The sequence below is a fragment of the Lipophrys pholis genome, assembly GCF_963383615.2.
Source record: "Lipophrys pholis genome assembly, chromosome: 23".
NCBI lineage: Eukaryota > Metazoa > Chordata > Actinopteri > Blenniiformes > Blenniidae > Lipophrys > Lipophrys pholis.
Genome location: NC_137645.1, coordinates 1,524,188 through 1,550,454, shown reverse-complemented (window position 1 = coordinate 1,550,454; position 26,267 = coordinate 1,524,188). Strand labels below are relative to the sequence as shown.

At 42.3% G+C, this 26,267-nt stretch overlaps 6 protein-coding genes across 7 annotated transcripts in view; 3 read left to right on the top strand and 3 right to left on the bottom strand.

Moving 5' to 3' along the window:
- nid2a (nidogen 2a (osteonidogen)) overlaps positions 1-1,883 on the top strand; it is a 34,953-nt gene extending 33,070 nt beyond the window's left edge. Inside the window, exon 40 of the mRNA XM_080492845.1 lies at positions 576-1,883. Within this exon, the coding sequence (XP_080348971.1) occupies positions 576-586 (11 nt within the window). The 3' untranslated portion in view covers positions 587-1,883. The remainder of the gene's footprint in view (positions 1-575) is intronic.
- rtraf (RNA transcription, translation and transport factor) lies at positions 1,134-4,760 on the bottom strand. 2 transcript variants are annotated; one of them, XR_013936514.1, is made up of 9 exons: positions 4,607-4,752; positions 4,006-4,130; positions 3,454-3,553; positions 3,233-3,307; positions 3,063-3,151; positions 2,627-2,695; positions 2,481-2,529; positions 2,159-2,401; positions 1,134-1,751 (listed from the first exon to the last, which is right to left on the bottom strand). XR_013936514.1 is itself a non-coding variant. In XM_080492844.1 (8 exons), the coding sequence occupies exons 1-8, from the start codon at positions 4,665-4,667 to the stop codon at positions 2,247-2,249; spliced, it is 723 nt and encodes a 240-aa protein (XP_080348970.1). In that variant the 5' UTR covers positions 4,668-4,760; the 3' UTR covers positions 1,857-2,246. The 2 variants fall into 2 exon arrangements, 1 of the variants encoding a protein (XP_080348970.1); XM_080492844.1 differs by lacking the exon at positions 1,134-1,751 and having other exon boundaries at positions 1,857-2,401; positions 4,607-4,760.
- Positions 4,761-5,597: 837 nt separating this feature from the next.
- Positions 5,598-7,488, bottom strand: sap18 (Sin3A-associated protein). The gene is made up of 4 exons (XM_080492662.1): positions 7,325-7,488; positions 6,442-6,551; positions 5,965-6,087; positions 5,598-5,889 (listed from the first exon to the last, which is right to left on the bottom strand). Exons 1-4 carry the CDS (start codon positions 7,394-7,396, stop codon positions 5,733-5,735), a joined length of 462 nt encoding a protein of 153 aa, XP_080348788.1. The 5' UTR covers positions 7,397-7,488; the 3' UTR covers positions 5,598-5,732.
- A 2,222-nt stretch (positions 7,489-9,710) lies between these two features.
- On the top strand, positions 9,711-11,580 carry LOC308127886 (gap junction beta-6 protein-like; the record flags this gene model as incomplete). Its single annotated transcript, XM_080493281.1, has 4 exons — positions 9,711-9,881; positions 10,035-10,187; positions 11,152-11,300; positions 11,370-11,580. 4 exons carry the CDS (start codon positions 9,711-9,713, stop codon positions 11,578-11,580), a joined length of 684 nt encoding a protein of 227 aa, XP_080349407.1.
- A 3,885-nt stretch (positions 11,581-15,465) lies between these two features.
- Positions 15,466-18,294, top strand: LOC308127505 (gap junction alpha-3 protein-like; the record flags this gene model as incomplete). The annotated part of the gene is made up of 3 exons (XM_080492594.1): positions 15,466-15,534; positions 15,772-16,325; positions 17,502-18,294. The coding sequence occupies 3 exons, from the start codon at positions 15,466-15,468 to the stop codon at positions 18,292-18,294; spliced, it is 1,416 nt and encodes a 471-aa protein (XP_080348720.1).
- Positions 18,295-22,616: 4,322 nt separating this feature from the next.
- hpxb (hemopexin b) lies at positions 22,617-25,877 on the bottom strand. The gene is made up of 10 exons (XM_080493254.1): positions 25,712-25,877; positions 25,206-25,231; positions 25,035-25,118; positions 24,780-24,937; positions 24,536-24,689; positions 24,004-24,213; positions 23,825-23,917; positions 23,600-23,730; positions 23,377-23,524; positions 22,617-23,283 (listed from the first exon to the last, which is right to left on the bottom strand). Exons 1-10 carry the CDS (start codon positions 25,774-25,776, stop codon positions 23,057-23,059), a joined length of 1,296 nt encoding a protein of 431 aa, XP_080349380.1. The 5' UTR covers positions 25,777-25,877; the 3' UTR covers positions 22,617-23,056.
- Positions 25,878-26,267: the final 390 nt, after the last annotated feature.

Below are 26,267 nucleotides of genomic sequence, written 5' to 3'. Positions count from 1 at the left end.
GTGTGTGTGTGTGTGTGGTGACTTAACACTTCGACATGAAATACTCAGGAACAATGATTACACAGCTGTGTGTGACCCTCTACTTGTGACTATTGTGTGTGTGCGCACACACCGGACCAAAGAGGGAAGATCACACAGCTGTGTGCGAGCTGTCTACCTGTAGTTTGTGTGTTTGATGTGCTGATGCCTGCAGATGGCCTCCAGCCCATTCAAAGCTTCGCCTTTAAACACCTCCAAAGTACAAAGTAGGCCTCTAAACACAGGATAATCCCCAAAGTAGCACCTTGGCAGATGTTGCTGTGAAAGCCGCGCACATCTGCACAGCGTCCCTGCTTGTAGAGGGCTTAAAGCGCACACGCTCTGTACACAGGTAATTCTAGTCACGGTGAGTGGATAAGTGTAGGGCTTTGGATGGATGGAGGGTCTGTTTGTTCTGTCATTACGCTGGATTCAGACTCACACAGGAAAGGAAACTCGCACCTTCAACACGCTGTTGCAGAAAGAGACGCACTTCCAGGAGGAAATGACGTGACGAAGCCGTGTGGTTTTCTGTTTTGTTTTGTTTTTTATGACAGGGAGCCACTAACGACGGACCGGCGGCCACAGGGTCCTTTTGGTGCTACCGTTCAGTGTGGGGGGGTGGGGGGAGTCGTCCCCGGACCCAGGGCAGGACCGCAGCTGTCTCCGGTGTCCCTCAGAAGGAAAGGACGCTCAGGAGGAAGCGAGGTGGCTTCCCATAATCCCGATGAGCAGTCAGAGCTAATCCACCCCCCCACTTCCCATTATCTCACCTTTTTAAAGATATAACCCACAGTTTTGTAAATTTGTTTTATACCTCATTTCAATTTGTTTTTTTTACTGTATTTTGTATTTTTGTGAGTTGTTTTTTTTCTATCAATTAAAGCTACAGAACAATGACATCACGTTTTGAAATGTATGTAAGTGTAGACTCCTCCCTGTTTTAGTTTTTTTTTTAAGTTTTTGATCTTATTCAGTTCATTGAGAGGATCACAGCTGCTCTTCATGTCTTTACATTAAATAAGAAGCCAGTGTCTGCAGGCCAAACTGAAGGTACGTTACAATATTTTGCATATCATTTTCTCAGGATGGGCAAAGTTTATCTCATCCTTCTTCTCTAGATTCAAGGTTTATTAGTGAACGTAATGACATGCAGAGACATCAGACTCTCAGTAAGAGTCCTCACAATAAAAATATGTAAGGGTTACAGCCAGGCGAAGGCAAGAGGTGAACTAGAAATGAAAACTGACATAACCACTTTAAGACACCAAACAAAATGATCTCAAGGACAATAAAAAACCTATGACTCAAAACCACAACAGGACCATGAAGACACTCAAAATGACCACTGACAGATGCAAACCATCTCACAACCATTAAGAACCAAACAACCATTAAATGTGAGGCTTGCAGTGAAAACAAGAATAAAGTAAAAACAAAAGGCTAGAAAGAATAAAGGTCAAATGCAGAAATTGAGATTATAACAATTACTCCTCTGCCTGAGTCCAGTTTCCCTGTTGCCTCATGAAGATAAGCAGCTGCAGTTAACCCTCATGTGACTGTTGGGACTTTAAAGTTTTATGGCTAAAAGGGGCATTACCTTAAAGTGCCTGATTACATCTTTCAAAATGTATTAGTACCACGACACTCATCTCTGTATTCAGGTTACTGTAATCCGATTTCCTCACATCGCGTGTGTCTGGTTCACTTCAGTCCTTACATGATCCTCTGCACTAAAAAAGAAAAAAAAATCTGTATTTTACACCCGAGTATTTCTTTTCTGACAATTATTTTTTACCATTTCATAAGATGTGATATTTATAACAATAAAATGTGATGTGATGCTTCACAGGCTTTTGACAAGTGAATGTGTCGTGATGTTTTTGTCAATAAAACCCCAATAGAATGAGCACAGGAGCCAAACTGAGCTGGATTCATATATTTTCTCCCTCACAGCATCATTGTAAACGTCTCCAAAATAAAACCATTCTTCATCCGCAAAAACAAAAAAATGATCTTGCTGACAAACAACAGAAACAGATCTTCACTCAAAGAGATGATGGCAGGAGTTTATCATAACACACTCTAAAGTCAACCGTCCTAACGTCATGCACCAACAGAAAGATACAAACTCACTCACATCAATTCAATAACCCAGGAAAAACTGGTTTTTCCTTTCAAATTCAAACTAAAAACGTCCGTGGCATAGTCCTTCTCCATCCTCTCTCTCATCTGCCGACCTTGCCCAGCCTGTGGTCTGTCTTTGGGTCGGCGATGATGGCCTGAACAGCCACGATGGCCTCGTTGATCTTGGTCTGCAGCTCCCGCAGCTCCTCGATGTGCAGCAGCCGCAGGATCTGAGCCGCTTCGTTCAGCGTGGCATCTGCCCGGACACAGGACGAGTTCGGTTTACGTTCACCAGGCGACAGCGAGACAGAAGAGATCAGAAAACAATACTCTACCTCCAGTGTCGAAGCCCAATACATGCTTATCCAGAGCTACAGGAACCCCCTGCAGAGAGAGAGAGAGAGAGAGAGCGACCAGGAAAATTAATACCACGCACAGTGATGGAGGAATCAGCAGATCACCAACGTGTCCTCAGCTTCACCTCTTTGTTCTGGCTGGCTTTAGTGATGGCTTCTGGGGAGAGTCTCTCCTGGATCAGAATACGAATCGCCTGACAAAGACAAAGACAAATAAGTTCCTGCGACTAAGACAAAGTGTGTCAAGGAGCACTGAATATCTTTTTTGAACTGGATTTTTACTTATCTTGTTAGATATCTGACTAACTGTAACTGTGCATCATCATTGTAAAAAAATTAAATAAAATCCCTATTATTGTGCTACAAATGACCAGAACACAGAGTTCCCTCTGAGAAGGCATTCTTCAAATTTCCTCAAAATGATGTTATGAATTTGATCACTAGTGTCTCAAATCATAAAGAACAGGAATTTATGAATGATAATTATGAGCTTTCATTCTAACACAGATCCAAATACAGAAGCAAATACGAGGTTTGCAAACACACACGCTCCTCTCTCACCTTCAGCATGACCAGGTAGTCGTCGTGCCGTTGTATCTTGAGGATGTTGGCCAGAGCCATGACTCCTGCTTTGAAATCTGGCGAATTGCCTGCAGGAATACACAAAGATGTGGTCACACGTTTTATCCGTGGATGAAGGGAGGAGGATGAAAAGCGGCGCTCCTACATACAGTCAAGGTTGATGAGAGGGTCTGCTGCTTTCTCGCTGTTGGCTGCCAGGGGTTGACAGTTTTTGTACTTGTCCACTGAGATCACACACAAGTACACAAATACAAGCATGAACCAATAAACAAGCTGAAATTACATGCCACTGATTCTATCAGAGAATGTGACATCAATCCAGGTGCAATGCCTCCATCTACTGGACATCATTGGTGCTACAGACACTCACCATTGTCTCCATATTCATATCTCACTGCCAGGCCGAGGAGCCAGTCCAGAGCCTCCTTCCTCTCTTGATCCCCAAAGGGACAATTCACATCCTGCAGGTACTGTACACAAACACACACATATATACACACAACCGGTCACTACAACCTGCCACATCAACAGAAACGATGACTTCCTCATCAGTAGGAGCTCATGGTTTGGCTGTGAACAGATCAACTGTCACTCATGAGTGGATGAAGAGAAACAGACACTTACTCCTCATCATCCTTATGTCACATAAAACCTTCAGTGTGTAGTTTTGTCTGTTTCTCAGCACATTTCTTTGTAGTTTAATGGTCAGTTTATGACTCCTGCTGTGGATGTCTTCTTGTGGTGTTTTTGTGTCTCTTTATGGTCTTTCTCATCAATTTGGTCCATTCTTGTTAGTTTTGAATTCAGAAATGGACGTTTTACATCTATACAGTGTCCCTGTGCTTCCAGTTGTTTACTGTGGTCGGCACATGTGGTCCCACTAATACTAATAACCTGGTACCTGGGATGTATGTGGTCTCACCTTCTGGTAGGCTTTGGGCCAGTCTGAGCTGGGGATGTTTCTCAGGTTTCCTCTGTCTTCAATCTTATAGTGTCTGATCTTCTGGTCTTCCAGCCACACGATGCAGTTCCTGTACTGAGTCTCATCTGAGCACAAAGTAAGCAGATATTTCACACACCAACTTCTCACCGTCATTAGACGACGTGTACTAAAGATAGACACGTCCGGATAAATCAATCTCAACAACTAGATAAGGGATATTTCATGATATAGCTCTGAAGTGCCTTTTGTGTGTCTTTGAAGCCTTAAAAGTAGAATTTTAAAGATTGGAATAAAATACAGAACAATCCGAGTCTACTTATTTGACTCACATTTATTTTATTCTAAACGAAAGCTGACCTATGCCGTTTAAAACAATACTGTAGCAAGAGGCTGTAGGAGATTATTGGTGATGCTTCAACTTAAAAAATGAGTTTGTGGTTTAAAAACATTCAGAAATGTGTCTTTTCTGAATGGAGTCTGGCGGCTCGTCGTCTCGGTACTCTGACAGCACATTAGCCGGTTCCACGTTATTAAGCCCCGGTGTGCGTTTAGAGAGCGGCCCGCTGAGCTCGGGTCCTACCTGTGCCGTCAAAGGCGTCCGGGTTGTGATAATCCAGAGCCGTGAGTTTCCTCCGAAACATCTTATTCACTGATTTCACCGTAAATCTAAAATTTCTCCTGCTAACCTGCCCAGTATGGTCTGCTAGCAGGCAGATGTGGTTCTGCGCGTGCGCATTCACACTGACGACTTCCGGTTACCAGCCGGCCGAGAAGTAGTTTATAGAAAACATAACGAGAGGAGTTACAACGCGTTATATTTTAAAAAAACAGGATGAGGATGATTTCAAATTTAGCAGATAATTCTTATATACCTTATTGCACACAAGAGTAATAAATCAATTCATCCGATATAAACAACAAACGCAACAAAAGGTATCCCTGCACAGAAAAAACTTCACTTCGTGTACCATAACTAAATACAAAAACATCCCAGACAAACCCACAAATTATTTCCATTCATTTATGCCAAAGCAAATAACTACACTAATCGGGCAGTTTTACAAGTCCCTCACTAGGGCTCAACTCTAACTTAACTTCTAAAGGTTACTGACCACTTAACATTTCAATCGCTGCAACTTTGTTGTTGGGAGTTTTTTTGTCTTCAGCACGTTTGTCTCCAAAGTATGTGGGGTTAACTGGTGACCCTAAATTGTTCCTAGTTTCCAGCATGTGGTTGTCTGTTGTCCCGTGATGAACTGGTAAACTATCCAGTGTGAACACCGCTCTCAACCATAGTTAGCAGAGATTGGCTCCAGCATCCCACAACCCATGATTAAGCAGTATGAAAGATGGATGTTTGTCTCAATTTGTTGACAATTTACATATATCCTCCTTAAATGTCCTCATCAAACTGTGTCTCTTTAACGTGTCATTTCACTCTTCAGATTTATATTTTATACTTTGTTTTCAGGAGCTTTATTTCCAAAACAGATCTGAGATAAAACAAATTACAAAATAAAAGCAGTTTGACAACACAAAGCCAATGCATGTTTCACAGAAAGAGACAGGGGGTTTGGAAAAAAACAACAAAGCTTTTATTTCGCATCAGAGTTAAAAAAACAAAACAAGGTGAGACCATGTTAGATGATTTAAGAGGGGGAAAAAAAACAGGCTTGTGTATCTTGTTTTCTGTGTCGTGTGTGTGCTCAGAACGGCCTCATGCGTGTGTTGAGGGGCGGAGCTCTGTTGGGCGGCGTGATGGCGATGTCCAGGTAATCTCCAATCTGGAAGCGCTGAGACTGCAGCGTCATGGAGTCGTCTGCACCTTTCCTGCCAGACATAGTGCTGCCAATATCTTTCAACCTGAGAGAAGGTGAGACACGGTTTCAGAATCACCCCCACGTGACCCATCAGTGCAAGTTACAAACTGATACTGACCTGTACATCTTCCCTCTGGGGTCTGGGTAGACAATGGCAAAGGTAAAGTGAGTTCCTTTTTTCCTGGCCTCGGGATACACCTCCTTCACCAAACTGGTCAGCTCCTTTAGGGTGGCATCCATCCTGAGATACAACCAGACATGGTCATCTTGAAAATGCCCATACTGTTATTGCATCTTCCAATAATGGTTTTGTCCTTTGAGGTAGCTTATTGTAGACTTGTGGATATATTACAAGCCTTTGTGTCTTTTTACTGTTGGTTAAAGCCTCTCTGTGGTCATTCTCAATGTTTTGTATTAGCTTTTAAAGTCTTTGTAGTAGTTTTATTTGACTTCTCTTTGTGGCCAAGTTAGATTGCTGTGTATTCCGTTTTGTAACCTTGTTATGGCTTGGGTGTCATTTTGCATCTCCTTTAAGTTGTAATGTAACTGTGCATGCTACATTACATTTGTGAAAAGAGAAATTTGTTGCTCTCACCATGTGTATATCTGCAGCTCGCTGGAGGGGACGTTTCCTCTGACAAACTCATCGACTCTGTGGTGTCGGCCGTTGTTGGTGGTGAACACTCGCAGCAGAAGGGGGCAGGTCTGCAGGAATAATGAAGAACATAAAACTTCCGACCACACAAAGCAGCCAAAACACACAAATGGAGCAAATGCTTCAATGCTATTTAACATTACTTTATTGGAGCATGTGAATTCCTTTATGTTTCCATGTCTTGGCATTGTTTTTTGTCTTGTTGCTGTTTGATAATGTCAACACTTGTCTGGTCATTTTTATAGCCCAGTTCTGCTCCTCGGAGATATAGATGAATAGATGGATTCGTGTTTTAAGTACATATTGTGGGTTGGAACAGAGAAATAATGACTTTCCTTTTTCCCCCAAAACTATTTTCACACACTGGATTTGCTGAACAGCTGGGTTATTAGGTAGAAGTCATGTAACAAATCTAAATGATTTAACACTGACTTTAGTCATTTTGTTACATCAATTAAATAATATCTTGTTAAGTTAAGCTTTAAGATTGTCATGGTAAGGTTGATTATGTTGCTTGTGAAACAATTACTGCAGGTTTCTGAGGCCAACGGTCTTCAATGTAAATATTCCATTCATAGCAACGTTAGCATTAGCACTCTCTGTAGGTTCATGTCCATTAAAACCCGTCTGAGCTATAAGGGACGATTACTCGATGTTTGAAGCGGTTACAAGTAGAACATGAACTTTGCGTGCCTTCATGTTTACTTTAGAAATTGTTTTCAATCCTTCAGACATGATCGTTTCTCATCGATAGCTAGCGCAGCTTAGCTAGTTAGCTTGAAGCTCGTCGTGTAAATAGGCTGCACGGAGCCGTTTCTTTTACCTTTTCTCGGTCAATGGGTTTCTCCGGCTCCTTCTTTATCTCCTCCTGTGTGATCCGGGATTCAAGCGCCATGCTTATGTTGCACAGATAGAAATAATATGACAAACCTGAGCCTGCTCACATGTATAAAACCTCCACTAATGGCCACGGTGGATTTCTTCTTCGTTCATTTAGAATAGACTAACTCTCGCACAGCCGCTCACTGCCTCCTAGTGTCTGACTCCGGTGCTGCTACTCATTCGTGTAGTACGCGTGTTACTATAAGTTTTTTTCTGTGTCACATTGTGACTCTTTTTTAATTAATTAGTTCATGGTCAACCAACGTTTGTGGTAGTTTTTGTCACTTCATACCATATTTTTTATTAATGTTCCGTATATTAGTTGTCACTCCAAGAACAATAACCATCATACAGTTAGAGCTTTAGTATTTCAGATGGTAGAGCACTGGTCAGATCTCTCATTTCACAGCGAGAAAGTCATGGGTTCAAATACCAGCTGGTCCTCTCTTTGTGGAGTTTGCATGTTCTCCTCATGTGTGTGTGGTTTTCCTCAGGGTACTCCGGTTTCCTCCCACACTCCATAACCATGCATGTGAGGTTAATTGGTGAGCATCGATTCCTTTATAGGTGTGAATGTGAGTGTATGTGGTCGTCTCTCTTCGCCTGTCCTGTGATGGTCTGAAAACCTGTCCAGGTGTACCTGCCTTCACCCATAGTTTAACTGTGATTGGCTCCAGTGCCCCACAACCCTAAAGTGGATAACACAGTAGTATAGAACATGGACAGCATTCAGATTTTCATATTGATTCATAATGGTTTTTTTGCATGTGTTTTATTTACAGCATTTCACTTTTTTTGTGGTTGGGCCTCTCTGTGGTGCTGTGTGCTGTTTCTCTATTCACATGAAAATAATTGTGTCTTCAGAAACTTGAGCGACATCTTGCGGCATTTGTACTGACAGCGAATGGTTTGATTAAATCCACCTCCAGAAGTGGACCCTGCTGCTCAGTCACATGCCACCCGGTCTCCCCCTCACCCATTACGCTGTGTGTGGGTGAGTGTGTGTAGTTTCCGGGGTTACATCCATGTGAGCGTTGTACAGTATGGGATTGTGTGTCTGGACAGTGTATGGGTGTGTATCTCGTAACAGTACTGTTCTCTGTTCTCTGGAGTTACTCTAACAATCAGCTGTGGTTCACCTCTCTGCTCTAGCCTCCTTTTATCCTTCTGTTAAAGCCCCGTCCTGACTGAATGACCAAACAGTGGCTCTTTGAGTATGGCCCCGACACTGATCCCCATTCACTGATATGCATCAGGAAGAAGTGTTGCTGTTTTTCTTCTAATAACTCCATTAGAATCACAGACGCCCTCTCTGTCTCAGTTTTCCTGCCCTTTCAGATTGTTTTTCCTCAGTCTACATGAACCTGCTGTGCACAGTTGTGCAGTGTTTACCACTGTTAAAACACGGTAGCTACGAGAGGCAATGCACAACACGCCACATTGTCTCCAGAAGTTCTGGTTCCAGTGTTGTGAGCATCCTCAGTGTAAACTGAGGAAGTTGGTTTTTGCTCCCACACTTTTGCAAACTGTGGGAATGGCCCATCGGTCAGAGTTGTCAGCACACAGAGCCGCCCTGTCCTGCAGACCAACTGCTGCCAAGTGATGATTTCGATCTGAGAAGTCACAAGGACTTTCTACCTGTGTCCTATTACAGCTGCACACACACACACTTAGACACAAAGTCTGCTCAGGAATCTGTTGTGGTCTCTCTCCAGAATGCCTTCACTCTCACAGGAGCATCTTTAGGGCTTCATGCAGAGAGGAGGAGCTGCAGGTTTGTATGATGCGCAGTACTTTATCTCCAGTAAATTTTTAAATGGGACAGTGCTGATGTCACCATAACTTTGTTTACAGTACCATGAGGAGTGTTTTTTGGCAAAACACCTGACGCTCCAGACACGAGGTAAGAAAACAATACAACCTTTTATCTTATATCTTTTATCACTATATTATGAGCAGTCTGCCAATAGAAAGCAGGTGCTTGCTAACATATAATTTAAACAATCAGAAAAGTGAATCCTTGAGTAGTTCGGCCGGTCGTGGCTCAGTGAGGACTGTGTGGTTTTAGTAGAGAGGGTTCAGTTCAGTGCAGTCTACAGTGGGCAGAGAGGTTCATGGGTTCATATGAATGTTGGCGCTTGTCCTTCACTCCTCCTCCTCTCACTTTCATTCCTTTTCATCCTCTTTCAGACTTCTCCTTTGTCTCAGTGCCGGTTTCTGCTTTCAAGTTTTTGCCAAGGAAGCCCCGATGGATGTCTTTAAGCGGCAGCTCTATGGTGGGCAAGCCTCTCCTCTGACTGTCGTTTTCTGTGTGTGCCCCCATCAGGATGTCTTGGCCCGCTCTGTACGCTCAGCTGGTCGGAGCAAACCGCCACTCCACCAGTCTGGGCAAAATCTGGCTCTCTGTGCTGTTTATATTCCGGGTCATGGTGCTGGTCGTGGCTGCAGAGAGCGTCTGGGGGGATGAGCAGTCCGACTTCACCTGCAACACTCTGCAGGTAGGTGGGGCAGCAAAGGCAGAGATGCTAGACCCGGGAACTGATGGAAACGGGACGTTACAGCCATCTGCATTTATTCGATCTTATTCAGGATAAGTTTGACCACTGACGTTACCTGTGCACGCTGGTTTCTGTACTGCTTCACTTGTTCAGCCTGGCTGCGAGAACGTCTGCTACGATCAGTTCTTTCCCGTCTCCCACATCCGACTCTGGTGCCTCCAGCTTGTCTTTGTCTCGACTCCAACGCTCCTGGTTGCCACGTATGTGGCCTACCGTAACCATAAAGACAAGAAGAGGCTCCTGCAGGTGTGTCAGTCGTTTTTTTTAAATGTTTACCATTATATGATTACTGATGTGATCGGTTCTTATCTGGATGTGTGATCATCAGGTTTTTACTGTTCATGTCTATTCCATGTCACATTGTGTTATATCATGTGAGCTCACAACCTGTCTGATTGTTTTTCATGCGATGCCGCATCAAATACAACAAGCAGAGAAGGCGTGATGTATTATTGGCACCAGTTCTATGGCATCATCTGATCACACCATGGCTTGTTACATCATCAGACCTTTTACTTTTTGCACCTCGTCACACCAAATCCATGTTGCATCTTTTCGGACTGTATCACATTGGATCATGATGTCTATTCCAGGGGTGGGCATTCCTCGAGGGTTCTCAATGTTCCCCTGCTCCAACCCACCTGAATGTAATGAACATCATGTATCATGAAGCTCTGCAGAAAGCCTGATAACGACTCAATCATTACGATCAGGTGTGTTGAAGTGAGGGGGACATTGAAATTGTGCAGGAATGTCAGGAGGGCCTCGCTCTAATCTCTACTCACAACATGTGTCAGGTCACATTAAGGATATATGTTTTTAAGTTTGTTGAATTGGAACGAAGTCATATTGTGGATGAGATGTTGAAAGCAATTTGAACTTAAAGAAGTAAAATGAACTACACAACGTTTCAGTTGTATCAGGCAGTGGATGGCAAGAATGAACCTCAGCATGTAAAGCCAGTTAGTTAAAGATGATCCTCTTCTTGATCAATGTTGTGCTCAGAGACGCTGTGACAGGGAATCATGTAATGTAAAGGCACATCATGCCTTTTATAATGTCATGCCCGCCATGTCTTTCCCAGTATTTCATCACCTTACAACTCACTGTGTGTTTACTACTGCCACCACGTCATGTCATGTTAAATCGTCCCTATATTAGTGATGTTATACAATTTATTGTCATTCAATTAATGGTGTCTTGTGAACAGAGCTCCGGCAGAGCCAGTTTTCTGGCCACCAAAGGTCAAGAGGAAGAGTTGGAGACCCTGAAGAAGAGGAGACTCCCAATAGTTGGCGCTCTCTGGTGGACGTACGCCTGCAGTCTGGTGTTCAGGCTGCTGTTTGAAGGAGGATTCATGTAAGATCTGGAAGTTTCTTTTACTCTATCTAATTAAAAGTGTGATGCAGTTCATATGTGTTCCTCCAGGTACGCCCTGTATGTGGTGTACGATGGCTTCCAGATGCCCCGGCTCGTGCAGTGTGACCAGTGGCCGTGTCCGAACCTGGTGGACTGTTTCATCTCAAGGCCCACAGAGAAAACCATCTTCACTGTTTTCATGGCCACAGCCTCTTCCATCTGTATCGTCCTCAACATGGTCGAGCTGGCTTATCTTGTGGCCAAGGCTGTCACAAGGTAGAAGTATTAATCAGTCAGACAGTCAGGTGATTAATCAGCAATAATTCCATCAATTATTATGAATGCTTCCAATTAATCCAATCTTCATATTCAATTCTGTCAAGAAGGCCTGTTAAGGCTCTAGCTGTCTATCTGTGCAATCTTTGTTTTGTAGGAGTCTCTGTTACTCAAAGAAGAGGAAGTCCATCAAAGAGAAAGCACGGATAAGGACAGACCTGAAAGTGACCGTTTCAGCCTGAGGAAGCAGCTAAAAGAAGAATTCAGACAATAAAACTGTAAACACATGTGAACGATTGAAAAGCAAACATTTTCTGTGATACCTGAATTGCTGAGATTCAACATTTATGTGGTGGAGAGGATGTCAACAAGTCAGATTGTAGTTTTTTATCTTCTTGGAATTCATTTGAATTGTTTCTCAATACTTTCTCAAAAAAACGTTAATTGTTAGTATTTGTATAATTTATATAAACTACTAGTTTAGTGCCGTTATCATCTACTGGGCAACAAGAAAATATCACAAGTGATTGAAGTATTTATTGGAGCTACTTTATACTTTGTACCCACATACACAGAAAATAGATATTTGTCATTTATTAAAGAATATTAACTCACTGTGTTTGACTCACTATTTCTCAATTTGCTTCCTCCAATAAAGTTCACAGTTCTTTTATTGTGTTTTACTCTATATGAGAAATACTTGCGCAGTGACACCAAACCTCGCATCACTGAACACATTTAGGCTGATCGATATCTTCCCAGCACTATTTTGATGGAAGAGCAAAAGTTCCTGCAGATGAGTGAATGGGTGGGCTCTGCTGCCCTCTGCTGGTGAGTAACAAGACGTGCAGCCAGTCTCAGATAGTTGTGCATGTTTACTGGACCTTTTCACAGGCATCATTCCTCTTTATCACTTTAACCAAGCTACAGGAAGTTAAAGCCTATCAAAGCTTCAAGGTCACACACACACACACACACACACACACACACACACACACACACACACACACACACACACACACACACACACACACACACACACACACACACACACACACACACACACACACACACACGTGACCAATAGCTAATCACAAAATCATAAAAAAAAAATCTGAACATGCATGTGTCTACACTGTGGAAGGAAACCCATGAAGCCATGGGGAGAACATGCAAACTCCAGGCAGAGAAGCTTCAAACACAGTTGTACCTGCTGTAAAGTGACAGAACTTACTACAGCAATATTATTATTATTTCATATTTTCACGAACATTTGTCCATCCAAAATTATTCAAAATAATCTCTTTGTTCATCATTATATTGTTTACTCAAATCATTGTTTTCTTCTTCAGATTTTAAATGAATATTGTATTTGCTATGTTACTCGGAAAAAGTTTTTATGAATGTAAATAGAATTACTCTGAAAAAGTCGTCACATCAATAAATTTGTCTGATGATATACAGAAAGAAGAAGAGATATAAATTCAGAAAAATCAAGCTATCTCCTCTTTAACGGAGTAATAAAATCTATTTTATTATCTAAAACCATGATGGGAAATGTTAAAAAAAATCCTGTAACTACTTCAAACACTGAATCATTAGTCTGAGCATCAAATCTCTGGTCATTTTGATGTAAAAAATAAATTGTTATTGATTTATTTGTGTTTTCATGATGGCTTGTCAGGAATGTGATGGGTGAATTGCCTCTGCCTCTGCCCACACTCTCCTCCCTCCCCCCTTTTTAGACCAGACTGGCCTGTTGTCTCTTTTCTTTTTTTTTTTTTTTTTGAAACTCTCTCGCCCTCTCTGTAACTCTGTAATTCTCTCTGTGTGTGTGTCTCTCGCCCTCCCTCCTCTTTTCCTGCCACCTCTCTTGATTGCACCCGTGGGACTAAAAAAAGAAAGAAGAAGAAGAAGAAGAAGAAGGAAAGTCGTGGAAGTGGACGAAGCTGGGAGGGAGACGCGTTTCAAAAGGGAGAGGGGTAAGCAGGTGGATGCTGGAGTGATGGTGCTGTGGCTGAAGTGGGAGGGAAGAGGAGGGATTATCATCCTTCCACCTGCTGGAATATCAGCGCCTCTCATGCTGGGTTCACTTTCCTGTGGGAAAGAAGGCAGGCACTAATATTCAATACCAAAAACACATATTTGTCTTGTGAGGTTTTCGGATTTACTCACACTGAAACACACCGAATCCTAAGAATCTCCAACCACGCTGGAGTCTTGAAAGGTTGCTCACGAGATGTTCAAGAACTAACAAACTCCACATTTTTAATTTGTGAAGACTCAGACGAGGATGAAAAGGTGATTTGTAATAGCTGCAAGCGTCTTTCTGCTGCTGGGTGTACGAGGTTATTAGGCTACAGATGTAACTTCGCCTCGTGTGAACACAAGTTAATGCGTCTTGTCATTTTACAGATATCATCGCAATTCCTCACTATCACTTTATGTAAATTAATCAGACCAAAATATCAGGACCGTGAGTGACTGCAGTCATTTCTTTTAATTATGTGTGCACCTTCAGTCTTTGCACATTTTCAGCATTGCACCTATTTCTAGAATGTTTTTGCAGCTTTGTGTATCGTTACCTCCATAGAATTTCCCACACTTATATACCTTTTGGTATTTTCAGCATCTTGACTGCTTTTGTTCCTAAAATGTACCGACTTTGATGGAGGAGGTAGTTTGAACTATTTGCCTTTGCAAATGGGAACTAAATGAAGGATAATCGTTATTTGTTAAGAAGTCTGTAAAGGAGAAAGAGAGTTTTTCAGGGAGCAAATGGCAGGCCAAGAGTTAACGGTTTGGGCTGTTTTAGCACAAAGTCCTCTGATCTATCAAATACACACACACAGACACACACACACCCGGACAATGTCCATCTCGCAGCTTCTCTATTGTCCGCTGGTATTTCATCATGTCAACACATCGCGTGACTGTCCACACACCGGCTGCCGTCATATCTTTAGACGGCTGAGCAGTTTTGCAGGTGAAAACTAAATCATCTGCAAAGTTGGACTAGTTGATAACACTGCACACACACATCTCCCACACACAGGATCTCCTATTACAACTGCAACTTTTAAGTCTGCATGCAGGTTTGTTTGGATGATTGAATACTGGAGCAGCATTTGCCCCCCTCAGCATTCCAGGGATGTGATGAGTCCGGCATTCAGCTTCAACGACCTGTTATCCTCTCATTCACTTCCCACAGATGGCAGCCCATTGTCTGTTGGGCAGCCACATGGTGACATATACACACATTTATCTGCAAGCAAATGTACAATGTGCATGAAATGTGCAATTTTAAATAATGACAGGCCATTGGCCTCTGCAGACTTTCCCCCACATGCTGTGCACACAGATCGCTGTAGCCTGATTTTATTATAATATATAAAGATTTTTTATGTACATATGCATGAAGAATCCAGCTCTGAATTGGGTGATTTCTCTTTGACAATGATGTCTTCACTCTCGTTTCCAGGTGTATCATTTCTTCTGATCTCTGGTCGATGGATTTATCAGTGACAACACAACAATATTTTAGTAAGCCTGCATTTCCTTTTCTTTTCTACATTACAAAACAACTCATCAGAAATACTTCAAGTAGGAATGCATGCAGCATTCCAATGACATGATACTGTTTGCTTGCAAGTATGACAATTATATATATTAGATAGAATCAAGCTCTTCTTAAGTTCTTAACCATATGAAATGGTTTTAAATGGATGGAATTGATTCACAGCCATAACACGTTGTCATATAAAACTTTCTTTTGCGTAAATGTTAGAAATCTACACAGTTCAATATCAAATACATGAGAGTTATTATCCGCACTGCCATGCATGTGCACTCCCCTTTGCTCTCCACAGGCTAGAAAACCAAGTGAAGCATGGGTGACTGGAGCTTTCTGGGGCGGCTGCTGGAGAATGCTCAAGAACACTCCACTGTGATTGGAAAGGTGAGTGACTGCTAATCCTGCGTCTGAGCCTTGGATTAGTTCACAAAAGTCAAATAATTTGGGTTTAAATATGTGGACACCCAGGAGGCACCACAGAGGCTTCAGTGTTAATTTACCAAGTTACAAGTCACCAGATGTGACTTGGGATTGGACTGGCTCAGAAAAAATTCTGGTTCAGGGCCGTAATTTAGGAAGATTCATTCCCCCTGATGTGGGTCTAACCTGTTTTCTCCCCAGGTTTGGTTGACTGTCCTCTTCATCTTCCGCATCCTGGTGCTGGGTGCAGCTGCTGAAGAAGTCTGGGGCGACGAGCAGTCAGACTTCACCTGCAACACACAGCAGCCCGGATGCGAGAACGTCTGCTACGACGAGGCCTTCCCCATCTCCCACATCCGCTTCTGGGTGCTGCAGATCATCTTCGTCTCCACGCCCACGCTCATCTACCTGGGCCATGTGCTGCACATTGTCCGCATGGAGGAGAAGAGGAGAGAGAGGGAGGACGAGCTCAGGAAGTCCAGGCGCCACCAGGAGGACCATGACAATCTCTATCACAATGGAGTTGGTGATGGAGGTGGCGGGAAGAAGGAGAAGCCACCGATCCGTGACGAGCATGGGAAGATCCGGATCCGTGGGGCGTTACTGAGGACCTACATATTCAACATCATCTTCAAGACTCTGTTTGAAGTGGGCTTCATCCTGGGGCAGTACTTCCTCTATGGCTTCCACCTGAAGCCTCTTTATAAATGTGGCCGCTGGCCCTGCCCCAACACAGTGGACTGCTTCATCTCCAGGTCAGCCGACAACTACTACCACTACTACTGTACTACTACTACTACTACTACTACTACTACTACTACTACTACTACTGTTACTGCAACCACAACTGTACTACTAATACCAATACCAATACCAATACCAATACCAATACCAATACCAATACCAATACTAATACTAATACTAATACTAATACTAATACTTAATCAGTTAGAATATGTACAGAATGCTTTTTGATTCAAATTAAAGTCAGCTCTTACCAACTTAACCAAACAGAAGCAGATGAGAAAAAAGCAAAAGAATTCTAAGAAAATTAATGAAAAAAAACATTAGAATTATTAAAGAAAAAACTAAAAAGTAACAATTAAGATATGCCGATTAAGTGCATATTAAACGAAAAAATAAATAAATTAAATAAAAAAGTAAAAATAAAAATCGTGCCCCTACGTCACCGTTAGGCACGAAGCCCCGCCCCCTTTCAAGCAGTTTTTGTTGCGTTGGTAAAGAAGTATATTTAAAAGTATATTTACGTGATGACAACTACTTAAAAACGTGATTGGATACTTTGGGAAATGTTTGGAAGAAAAAACAGGCCAAAGCTACAATACCACGGTAAAAATAATACGCAAACTACATTTTTACAATGCTAATTTTGCTATGCTAATGCTAACGGACGTTATACTAAGCTTCGCCACGTTAGTCAAAAAACTACCAATTATGTTTCCGAAAAGAATAACCAATCCAAATCATATAAAATACATTCTGATGCGTCAAATGTCATATTAATGTCGTCAATGTAGGCAGATTTTTCTTAATATTATGCGTTTATGCTTTCATGTATCTCCATGTCATTGACATTACCTTGTATTATTCATGTATACGTTCCTAATTTAAGTAGATTATTTAGCATGAATTCATATCTGCGTGTATGTATGTGTTTCTATCGCATTTCCCACCTATTAAGTACTTTCAGATTTCTGTATTTGTCCTTCACTTGTGGTAGAAGTCGATCAGTGGGTAAATAGTCATCGTGTTTAGGTCACATTTTATCAACTAAAAGAATTTACCTGTATATTATACATCAGTTTATTTCATAAGTAAGTAATGTTTTTTTTAGGTTAATCTCGGACATATAGAAATTTTGGGTGATACATTTAAGACTTAAGTGTCTGTTTGTCCTCCTCTCGTTCCAGACCCACTGAAAAAACAATCTTCATCATCTTCATGCTGGTGGTTGCCTGCATCTCTTTGGTCCTCAACCTGCTGGAGATTTACCACCTGGGCTGGAAGAAAGTCAAGCAGGGGGTTACCAATGAGTTTGTATCTGATAGTGAGTCGCTGCTGCTCAGCCGAGAGAAACCCGGGGAAATTGGGACGATTCCTGAGCAGGCGTCTCCATCTGTGCTTGAGTGCCTCCCAGCATATGCCAGCATCAGTGTGCTGGGTGGGGCGGCTCATGAGGGAGCCTACAGTCTAGCTGAATCCTGCCCCACGGTGATCTCTGCACTGGTGCCTGGTGAATGCAAGATGGACGGCACAGGATTCCACCCAGATGACCTCCCGCTGGAGGGCTTGCCGGCTTCTTTTCTCTGCAATAGCGGGAATGCAAGCAACGGACATCTGGCTGCAGCAGAACAGAACTGGAACAACATGGCACTGGAGCTGAGCGATCTGAACGTTCCTCATCACCATCACCACTTTTCCCCTCAGAACTCCTCCTCCTCTTCCAATCAGGAGGAGTTTCCACCTCTACGAGATGAACAGCATCCCTCTACTTTTCCCACCCTTCCCCGCAATACCCCTCTGGCGCCGCTTTCGCCGAAGGAGCCGGTGGACGAGGGAGACGACACTGCCACGGTCCCACATGATGACTCCAAAGTGATAACCAGGGCGGAGCTCCATCAGCCTCCTGCTGACATCCGGAAACCAAGCCGGGCCGGCAGGAGCAGCGGTGTCCGCGCTCGCCCCGATGACCTGGCAGTGTAGCTAAACACACACACACTGACACATTTACACTACCAAGCATACACATAGCATGAGCAGTTTCTTTCCACAGATCAGGAGTCAGCTGCTTAGTTTAATGTCAGAGTTATGAATCTCACGTGAGTACATAAAGAGTTTAGTCCCACAGATGCTCTACCTACATAACAGTAAGAAGACTGGCTGTATCACAAACTGCCTGCTACATTAGCAGTATTATCGGAATGCAGGAATGATTTCTAAAAGTCAGACATCAGTCAGCAGTTTTGGTGCTTCTGGTTCCCTTGTTCTGGATTAGATGGGTTTTTAATAATAGGTCTATGGTTTGATGTTTGAGATAAAGACTGTGTTAAACACAGACACTGTAGGATTGTACTGTATACATCACTAAATACACCTCTGGTAAATTGTTTGAAGGTTTTTACGTACCGTTGAAAAGGGAGCTGCTAACCAGTGATGACAGTGTCAGTCCTAGACGATATGTCAGACCACTAAACATGTATCCATGCTTGTGTTTGTACATTATCTACTATTCAAAATTAAACTCTCCAGTTCATAGTTAGATGTGTTTGTAGTTTTTTTTTCTTCAGGTTAAGTAAAAAAGAAAAACTGACAGAAAAAAAGACAGACTGAGTGGAAGTCACTTGACAGTAGCACTAATTTGATTTTAGCGTTCAACACTGGCTTTCTACATTTGGCTGTTGGCTTCAAAACTGTATGTAGTAAAGTTTTTCCTCACAAAGAATGAATTTTCTGAAGCATCTTGAGAAACCAAAGTAAAAATCCCATCTGCTTTTGGTCAAGGGGACCAGCTGGATCGTAACTGCAGGGTCAGGATACAACAGATGCATCATCCTTTGTCGCACTCTGTTGACCGAAATGATGCACAGCCACCGCCCTGCTGGGCAGAATTACCTGGGAGGTCACATGATAACAAACAATTCAATTATCTTCAATTTTGTGAAAATCATGAATTCTAGATTCATAGCATCTTATCATTGAGTGTGGTAAGTGTTTGTTTTATGTCCTTGTTTGCTTTAACAGAAGCGGCTGCGGCATGACCGTGGTCAATGCAAAATAAAGTGATCTGACCGTTTCGTGGTGTTTACAGTGCATACTGGACTATGGAGTAGGCAGTTTTGATTACAGCCATAATATGAGTTTCTAAACTTGAGACACAAGTTCAGAAACCAGGATTTGAAGGTATCAAGGTTATTTATACAACATCAACACATGATATAGTGATACACTTGAAAATAATATATGTATTCACATAAGATATGACAGTAAAGTTTAAAAAAAACATTAAAGAGTGATTATAACAAGTAGACAGCTGTATTACACAACGAGCAAGGACAGACATAAATGAGTAAGGGTTACTGTGATGATGATGACGGTTGGACTCATGCTAAGAAGTTACATAGCAGAGTGGCAGCAATATTTGTTTGTATTTCTTTGCTGGGAAACACCAGAGGAAAGGTTTGCACTTGTTTGCTTTACTTTTTTTTTTTTTTTTGTGATGCAATGGTAGAGCCGAGCGGTCTCAGATTCGTCACTCGTGGAGCTTCGGTCTCACTTCAGCCTGTAGTTTCAATGAAGAGAAGGATGGACGTTTGCTTTCAGGGCAGAGCGACGACTTGAGGCAAACAATGATGCTGTAGACGTACAAGTCTGCAGGCTTGACAGGCTGTGTGTCTGTGTGTGTGTGTGTGTGTACCCCTGTGTGTGTGTTGTTTCAGTGTTTACAAAATGACATCTCTGCAGTTACATCAGGGTAATCTCCATAAAGGATATAAATATGTAAATATACAAAGGATGATATGCACAAGAAAAAAGTGGGTGTCTGCTTAAGCTGCAGTTTCAAACAGTTTTTACCAATGAAACCAAAAAAAGGACTTTGGTACTTCCTGACACTGTCCTGACGAGTCACTTTATGCAAACCCAGTGTTGGAATAATTGGGGCGCAGCACAGGACTGAGGGCTGAAGCGATGTTACAGTGAAGGATTTTCTGCTTCGCAGCTTGAAAGTAGTTTTCAGTACACCTTCCTTGTGATGGTTGTGTTTGCAGTGTGTTAAAGAGCTGTTGGGTTCCCTCCTCGTTGTTCTGTATGGGAGGACTCCGGGTTCATTTCTTAGATGAGCTGTAGAATATACTCTAGCTTTTAGATTTTTTTGGGAGGTAAAAAGTAATTAAAGAATACTATTTTAAACTTTAGGTTAACAGATACCCTGAATAGGATTGTTTGTTGTTGTTTTTAATCCGTTTTTCTCTTTAATTCCTGCCGAAAATAGACAAAAGATTTTGAGAAAATGGGTTATTGGGGTAAGTTAAGAGTTCATATTTATTTATTTCTATTATTGATAGGAATAAAGTCGTATGAAAACACTTTAACAACAAGCAAGGGAGAATTGTTTGGAGCACTTAGAAGCTTGCTAGATAGCATTGTAAGTCGAGTGAGCGCTGTGGTCCAGATAATCCACTTAGATGAAAAAGTAGTCAACATGATAGATTTTAAAAAACTTTTTTTTAAGTCATTTCTGTTTGTGTACCGGCTTTTTCCGGTGCTTTCTTCTGGGGTCTTCATTGATTTTGGTAGTTTTAAGTTGGCCATGTGAAATATTTTTATCATTAGGCTTGCGATGTCTTCTTGCCGTTAGTGAAATGGTGCTGAAGGGATGATCCAGTAGATTTCTTATTGTTGACGTCAACTCCCGATGTCATTACGAAGAGGCGAGAGATAAAAGAGACGATTCGTTCAGCCGTGTTCACGGCGATTTAGAGTTTGCTCAGTGACTCAACTATTGGAACTGTTTGGCTCATGGTCCAAGTAAATAAACTCCGTATGAGCATTCATACTAACTTCTTAATATTTGATATGTTTACATATTGCATGTGTAATCAGATGCACTTTCATTTAAAACGGAAGCCTCTGACACAACCAATGGACGTTGGCACGTCTCTGGTCAAACTTTAGAAATTTCAGCCCAGAGAAGCTTTCATACTTCACACGTATTTTCAGAAAAGTCATTGACTGTGATGAGATTCACCAAACCAAAGAGAAGCGATCATGGCTCCAGCCACAGGAACGCTTTTACAGCCCCGCAGTTCAATCTGAGAAAGACATTATGTTGAACTTTGTCTCTAAACAATGTTGAAACGAGTTGTTTCACAACTTTGTTGTTCCGAGCTGTTTTAGTTCTTTTGCTATGTAGATAAAGATTTGCACAGTGAGATGACGGTCTGAAGAGATTTATAAACCCAGAAGAAAACATAACAGAGGGTTTCCTGTGAGGAGGATTTTAACATATTTTTGTTTTATTTTTTTAATAAAGAAAACCAAAATTAGACATGGATCAAACAAGAAACGATTTTTAGCTGATCTTTTTCTGTCTTGAATGTGGACCGAACCACAAGCTACTTTGATTGGAAAGCTGGAGATTGTGTGATGGGATTATCATCGAGCAGGGACACACACACTCCCGCCTGTTCAAGAAATGGAGAAAAATGACTTGTCTTTTCAAGAGAAGTGCCTTGCGTCTGCACCTTTTGTTCAAGAACATGTTGATGTAAATGTTCATTTACCTCAGATGTTTACAAAACTGTTACTAAATAAACTTTTTGTACCATATTTGTTGTTTGTTTCAGGATGTACTGGACTCCAGAACCACTTTGACCACAAAAACATGAGACACAATTGACCCATTGAGGAATTAAAAAAAAGAAAAGAAAGAAAGTAATAATTCTAATTCAGGTTTTTGTTTGTTTTTTCAAACTCCTAATAGTTCGATATTACGTGTGTATTTTACTGCACTGTGACCGGGGCAGTGCAAACAGTATGAACAACCTCTGACCACATGCTGATATCTTTGTGTGTGTGTGTGTGTGTGTGCGTGTGCGCGTGTGTGTGTGTGTGTGTGTGTGTGTGTGTGTGTGTGTGTGTGTGTGTGTGTGTGTGTGTGTGTGTGTGTGTGTGTGTGTGTGTGTGTGTGTGTGTGTGTGTGTGTGTGTGTGTGTGTGTGCGTGTACCCGTTGCCTCGCCCGTTAAGCTGTGCTGAGGCCAGCATTTTCTTTATGCGTGCTGAAAGTCCCAGGGATTTTGGCCGAACAAAAAAACCTCTCCAGAGTGTGAAAAGGCCTTGAATGCCCGCTGGCGCTGTCCCGACCTCTGCATGCACCTCCATACTGTCCAGCAGCAGCCAGTTAAACTACTGTACAGCATCTTTCAAAAGTGCAGTTTATCATACAAACTGTCACGCTGCGCTTTTTAATTTGTATTGCACTATGGGGGTTAATTTTTAACACACAAGATCATCTTTGACACAACTTGCTCTTGCAGTTTTAAATATATTTATTGGTGTGACACAGTTTTCTGTCCATGTCTTTGGATTAATTAACAAATGCTGAAAACTTTTAGTCTTTGTAGTTGAAATTTTGCTAACAAAAGATTTAATCCGCACTTTTTTCAAGTCTAAAGAATTCCGCCTCGGTCTGCGTCATGACTGCAGGATCTGACATATGTAGTCCTGCAGCGCGCCGCTTTACTACAGTATTTCCTCTAGTGGCCAAACTCTGACATCACTCAATAATGTCTCACCACTAAACAGTGTGTTCTGTCAGTGAGACGATTCTTTCCATCAGCACTGCTTAAAAACAAAAGCAGTTTGCTTTTTCACAGTTTACCCAGCAAATAATCAATTACACCGTTTGAATTGAACATTTTATTCAAAGTTTTAGATCCGAGGTTAATCTGAAAGCAGCGCCGCTCTCTAATCCTGGCAGCCCATCATGGCTGAAGTGATGGGTTGTGGCTCAACAGCAATCCTACCCATAGCCAGGATCATTGGGCTATCATACCGGAAGTATTGTGACCCTTTGAAGACTTTAACGCCATCGTCACCGCACAGGCTGGCATCAATGTCGGACAGGGGCAGGGGCACATCCGTGCCAACAACCCTGGGCGTGGCAGTCAGGTCGACTGTTCGCATCCTGTTTCCTATCGGTTACAAAATGATATATGGTCATCAATATATTATTTAAAGCAGATTAAAGGCACTTCATTGTGCCAGTTAGTTCTCAGTTGCCTTACCTTGGATTACATGTACTGTGTGTTCATTGGGACAGACAAAAGCAGCATCCACATGGCCTTCGACACCCAGCTCCTCCATCAGGCTTTTGGGGTAGCCTGCGATCAGAGTGTAGTGGGCACCGCTTTTGTAGATGTAGACCTGATCATCCTGCAAGCGTACAAGCAGAGCTTTCAGGTTCGCTCTCCGGTTCATAAATCTGTTCGCTGTCCTGTGTCTGCCTACCTTTATCAAGTAGATTTTGTCGGCGTAGGAGAAAACGGCATTCACCCCGTTGGTCACTTCCTGCCACGCCCTCGTGATTGGAAAGCCATGGAGGCCGTCACGGTGCGTGTCCAGTCGCATGTACATGGTGCCTGAGCAGAGTGAACGGTAATCTTAGTAGACGCCTCAGATTAAAATTACATTCTCAAAAATTGTTCAGTAAAGTATATATATTTTAAACTTTACCGCTGAAGAAGTAAGTTTTTCCTGAGTCGTCTGTAGTGATGGCATCTAGTTTGACCTCGCTGCATTTAGGGATTTTCCCGTCACCTCCGTGACCTACAGTGAACACACCAAATTGCATGTGGGTGTTTTGTCATGTTTTAATTATTTTAGTGGTGTTATCATCCTCCTCCTTCTCTTACCAAAGTCACTGCACTTCATGAAGTAGTTGCGGGCGTCTTTTGGGTACCCGGCAGTCACCTCTCCGGTCACAGGGTGAAACCTGGTGAAGTTGTGTCCGTGGAAGCAGTAGTAGTGCTCCAGCCAGCGGAAGGCGGCGGTGCAGGTCGGCAGGGGCCACATCTTGGTCTTCACTGTCTTTGTGGCAATGTCATAGATGTGCACGTCATCTCCTGACAAGACAAGTTTCAGTCTCAGTCTTTCAGTAGTTTGGGATTTGTTTGTAGTTGTTTTATGTCTCTGTGTTCAATTCTACTCCTTTTGATTCTGCTGCCCACAGTTTGGTTATTTTAATCCCTCTGATACCCCGTATGGCTGTTAAGTAAGTAACCCCACCACACAGACTAACACAGTGATAATGTAAAGACCATTTAAACCGACCTTGCAAGTACAAACTTCATCATGATGTAACCAGTTTTCTCCATGAGAGGGCGACATTATCTTAATTATGCATGAAGCAGGGCTTTCTTTTTTCAGTTTTAGATGAAAACACACCTTTGAAGAATAGAACAGAGTTGGCCATGCACTCTCCTTTGGGACACTCGACAGCAGCATCCAGGTGAGTGGGCACTCCAGGGAAGTCCTCTGCGATGTCTTTTGGGTAGCCCTCCTCAAGACTGTGGTTGTAATAACTGAAAACCTTGTCATCCTGAGAGATAATGTCAACGCAAAACAACCAAAGTTGATATCGGCTCTTGCTTATCATCAGTCACTTTGCTGTAATCTGTATTGGTTCTACCAGGAAGAAGTAGATGTGATCATGATCGTCTTTGTTCTCTTCATCGTGCATGCGGAAAGCAGCGTCCACGTGGCCGATGTGATGAAGGTCGTCCAGTTCTTTGAAGGACTCGTTGGAGAGCTGGGCTGGACCATGGAAACCCTTCCATAAGTGGCCATCTGATGAGACAGGATCAGACAAACCATTTTCATGTGTTGAGGTAGGAAACTCCTCATGGATGACTGAGACAACGTAAAACCCCCAAAAAACACACACCTTTGAAAAAGAAAGTGTTTCCCTTCTCATCGGGAGTGATGGCATCGAACTCTATTCCTTTGCACCGGTCTGGCAAAGCGCCATCTTTATCACAATAAAAATAAGAATATTTACAAGGTAACTCATAAAGCATGGAAACACATTTTGGATGTAAAATGATGAAAAACTCACCGTCAGCTGCTGTGTCATGTTGTGGCCTATGGATTGTTAAAAAGATGGTGTAGCATTAGATTTTATCTCCATAGCTTGAGCCATGAGTCAATCAGTGACAGAGCACAGTCTTCTACACTGCTGCTGGATTTGCTCAATCGATCCACTCTGAACTTTGTGAACTGACAAGTGGAGGCATGAAATGAATGGACGGCCATTTGTTTGAATTGTCTTCTCTCAAAAAAGGCAGTGATCCAAAATACCGTGTGTTACTTGACCAAGAAAAGCACATCGTCTTCATATATGACATTACTTTGTGTCGTCCAATGGCATCACGCTGTTGTATTACAGAATAATTATGAAAATGTTGATGAACTTCATGTCCAAATTCGCAGAGAGCTTGGAAATATTAATGCACCCAGTGTGACGGGAGGGTTTCAGGAATCACAATGCAAGGACCTTCAGGGTGGGAATAACACATTTTCAATCATAATTTATACACATTAGTCACGCAGATTCATACTTACACAGGGTCTGCATAGGCGAGGCCCAGTGCCAGGCAGAGGAGCAGCGTCCTGGTGAAGAACTTCATGTTGGTCCTGTGGAGCAGGACTGAACCGGGGCTTTTATGCGTGTGTGTGTGTGTGCGTGTGTGCGTGTGTGCGTGTGTGCGTGTGTGCGTGTGTGCGTGTGTGTGTGTGTGTGTGTGTGTGTGTGTGTGTGTGGGTGTGGGTGTGTGTGTGTGTGTGTGGACTTTGTTTGTTTGCACAGAGTGAACATTGGAAGATTTTGTTCTTGCAAAATGTGCCTTGAACAGTCAGTAAAGAAAAAGCTCCTCTTTTTCATCTAAATGTGAGAATAACAGTTTATATGTTCACATCTGGTTAACATTTGCCTCTATTGACCTTGTTAATTAATTTAGGTGAATTTCTTTCTCTTTTAAAATACTTCTTTGAACAAATACAGCTCAGCTTCAACATGGTACCAAATGTGTTCTTGTAATTTTCCGCCAAAATATTTCAACACACTTGAACCCACACACAAATCAATTGTATTCCACTTTCCTTTTTTTGACTTATTGGA

Coding starts and splice junctions, on each gene's coding strand:
- rtraf (XM_080492844.1), bottom strand. CDS start 4,667: ATGTTTCGGAGGAAACTCACGGCTCTGGATTATCACAACCCGGACGCC. Junction 4,131..4,606: donor GGACGCCTTTGACGGCACAG/GTAGGACCCGAG, acceptor CTTTGTGCTCAG/ATGAGACTCAGTACAGGAAC. Junction 3,554..4,005: donor GGCCCAAAGCCTACCAGAAG/GTGAGACCACAT, acceptor GTTTGTGTACAG/TACCTGCAGGATGTGAATTG.
- sap18 (XM_080492662.1), bottom strand. CDS start 7,396: ATGGCGCTTGAATCCCGGATCACACAGGAGGAGATAAAGAAGGAGCCG. Junction 6,552..7,324: donor AACCCATTGACCGAGAAAAG/GTAAAAGAAACG, acceptor TTATTCCTGCAG/ACCTGCCCCCTTCTGCTGCG. Junction 6,088..6,441: donor GAGCTGCAGATATACACATG/GTGAGAGCAACA, acceptor GTTGTATCTCAG/GATGGATGCCACCCTAAAGG.
- hpxb (XM_080493254.1), bottom strand. CDS start 25,776: ATGAAGTTCTTCACCAGGACGCTGCTCCTCTGCCTGGCACTGGGCCTC. Junction 25,232..25,711: donor CTCGCCTATGCAGACCCTGT/GTAAGTATGAAT, acceptor AACAATCCATAG/GCCACAACATGACACAGCAG. Junction 25,119..25,205: donor ACATGACACAGCAGCTGACG/GTGAGTTTTTCA, acceptor ATTGTGATAAAG/ATGGCGCTTTGCCAGACCGG.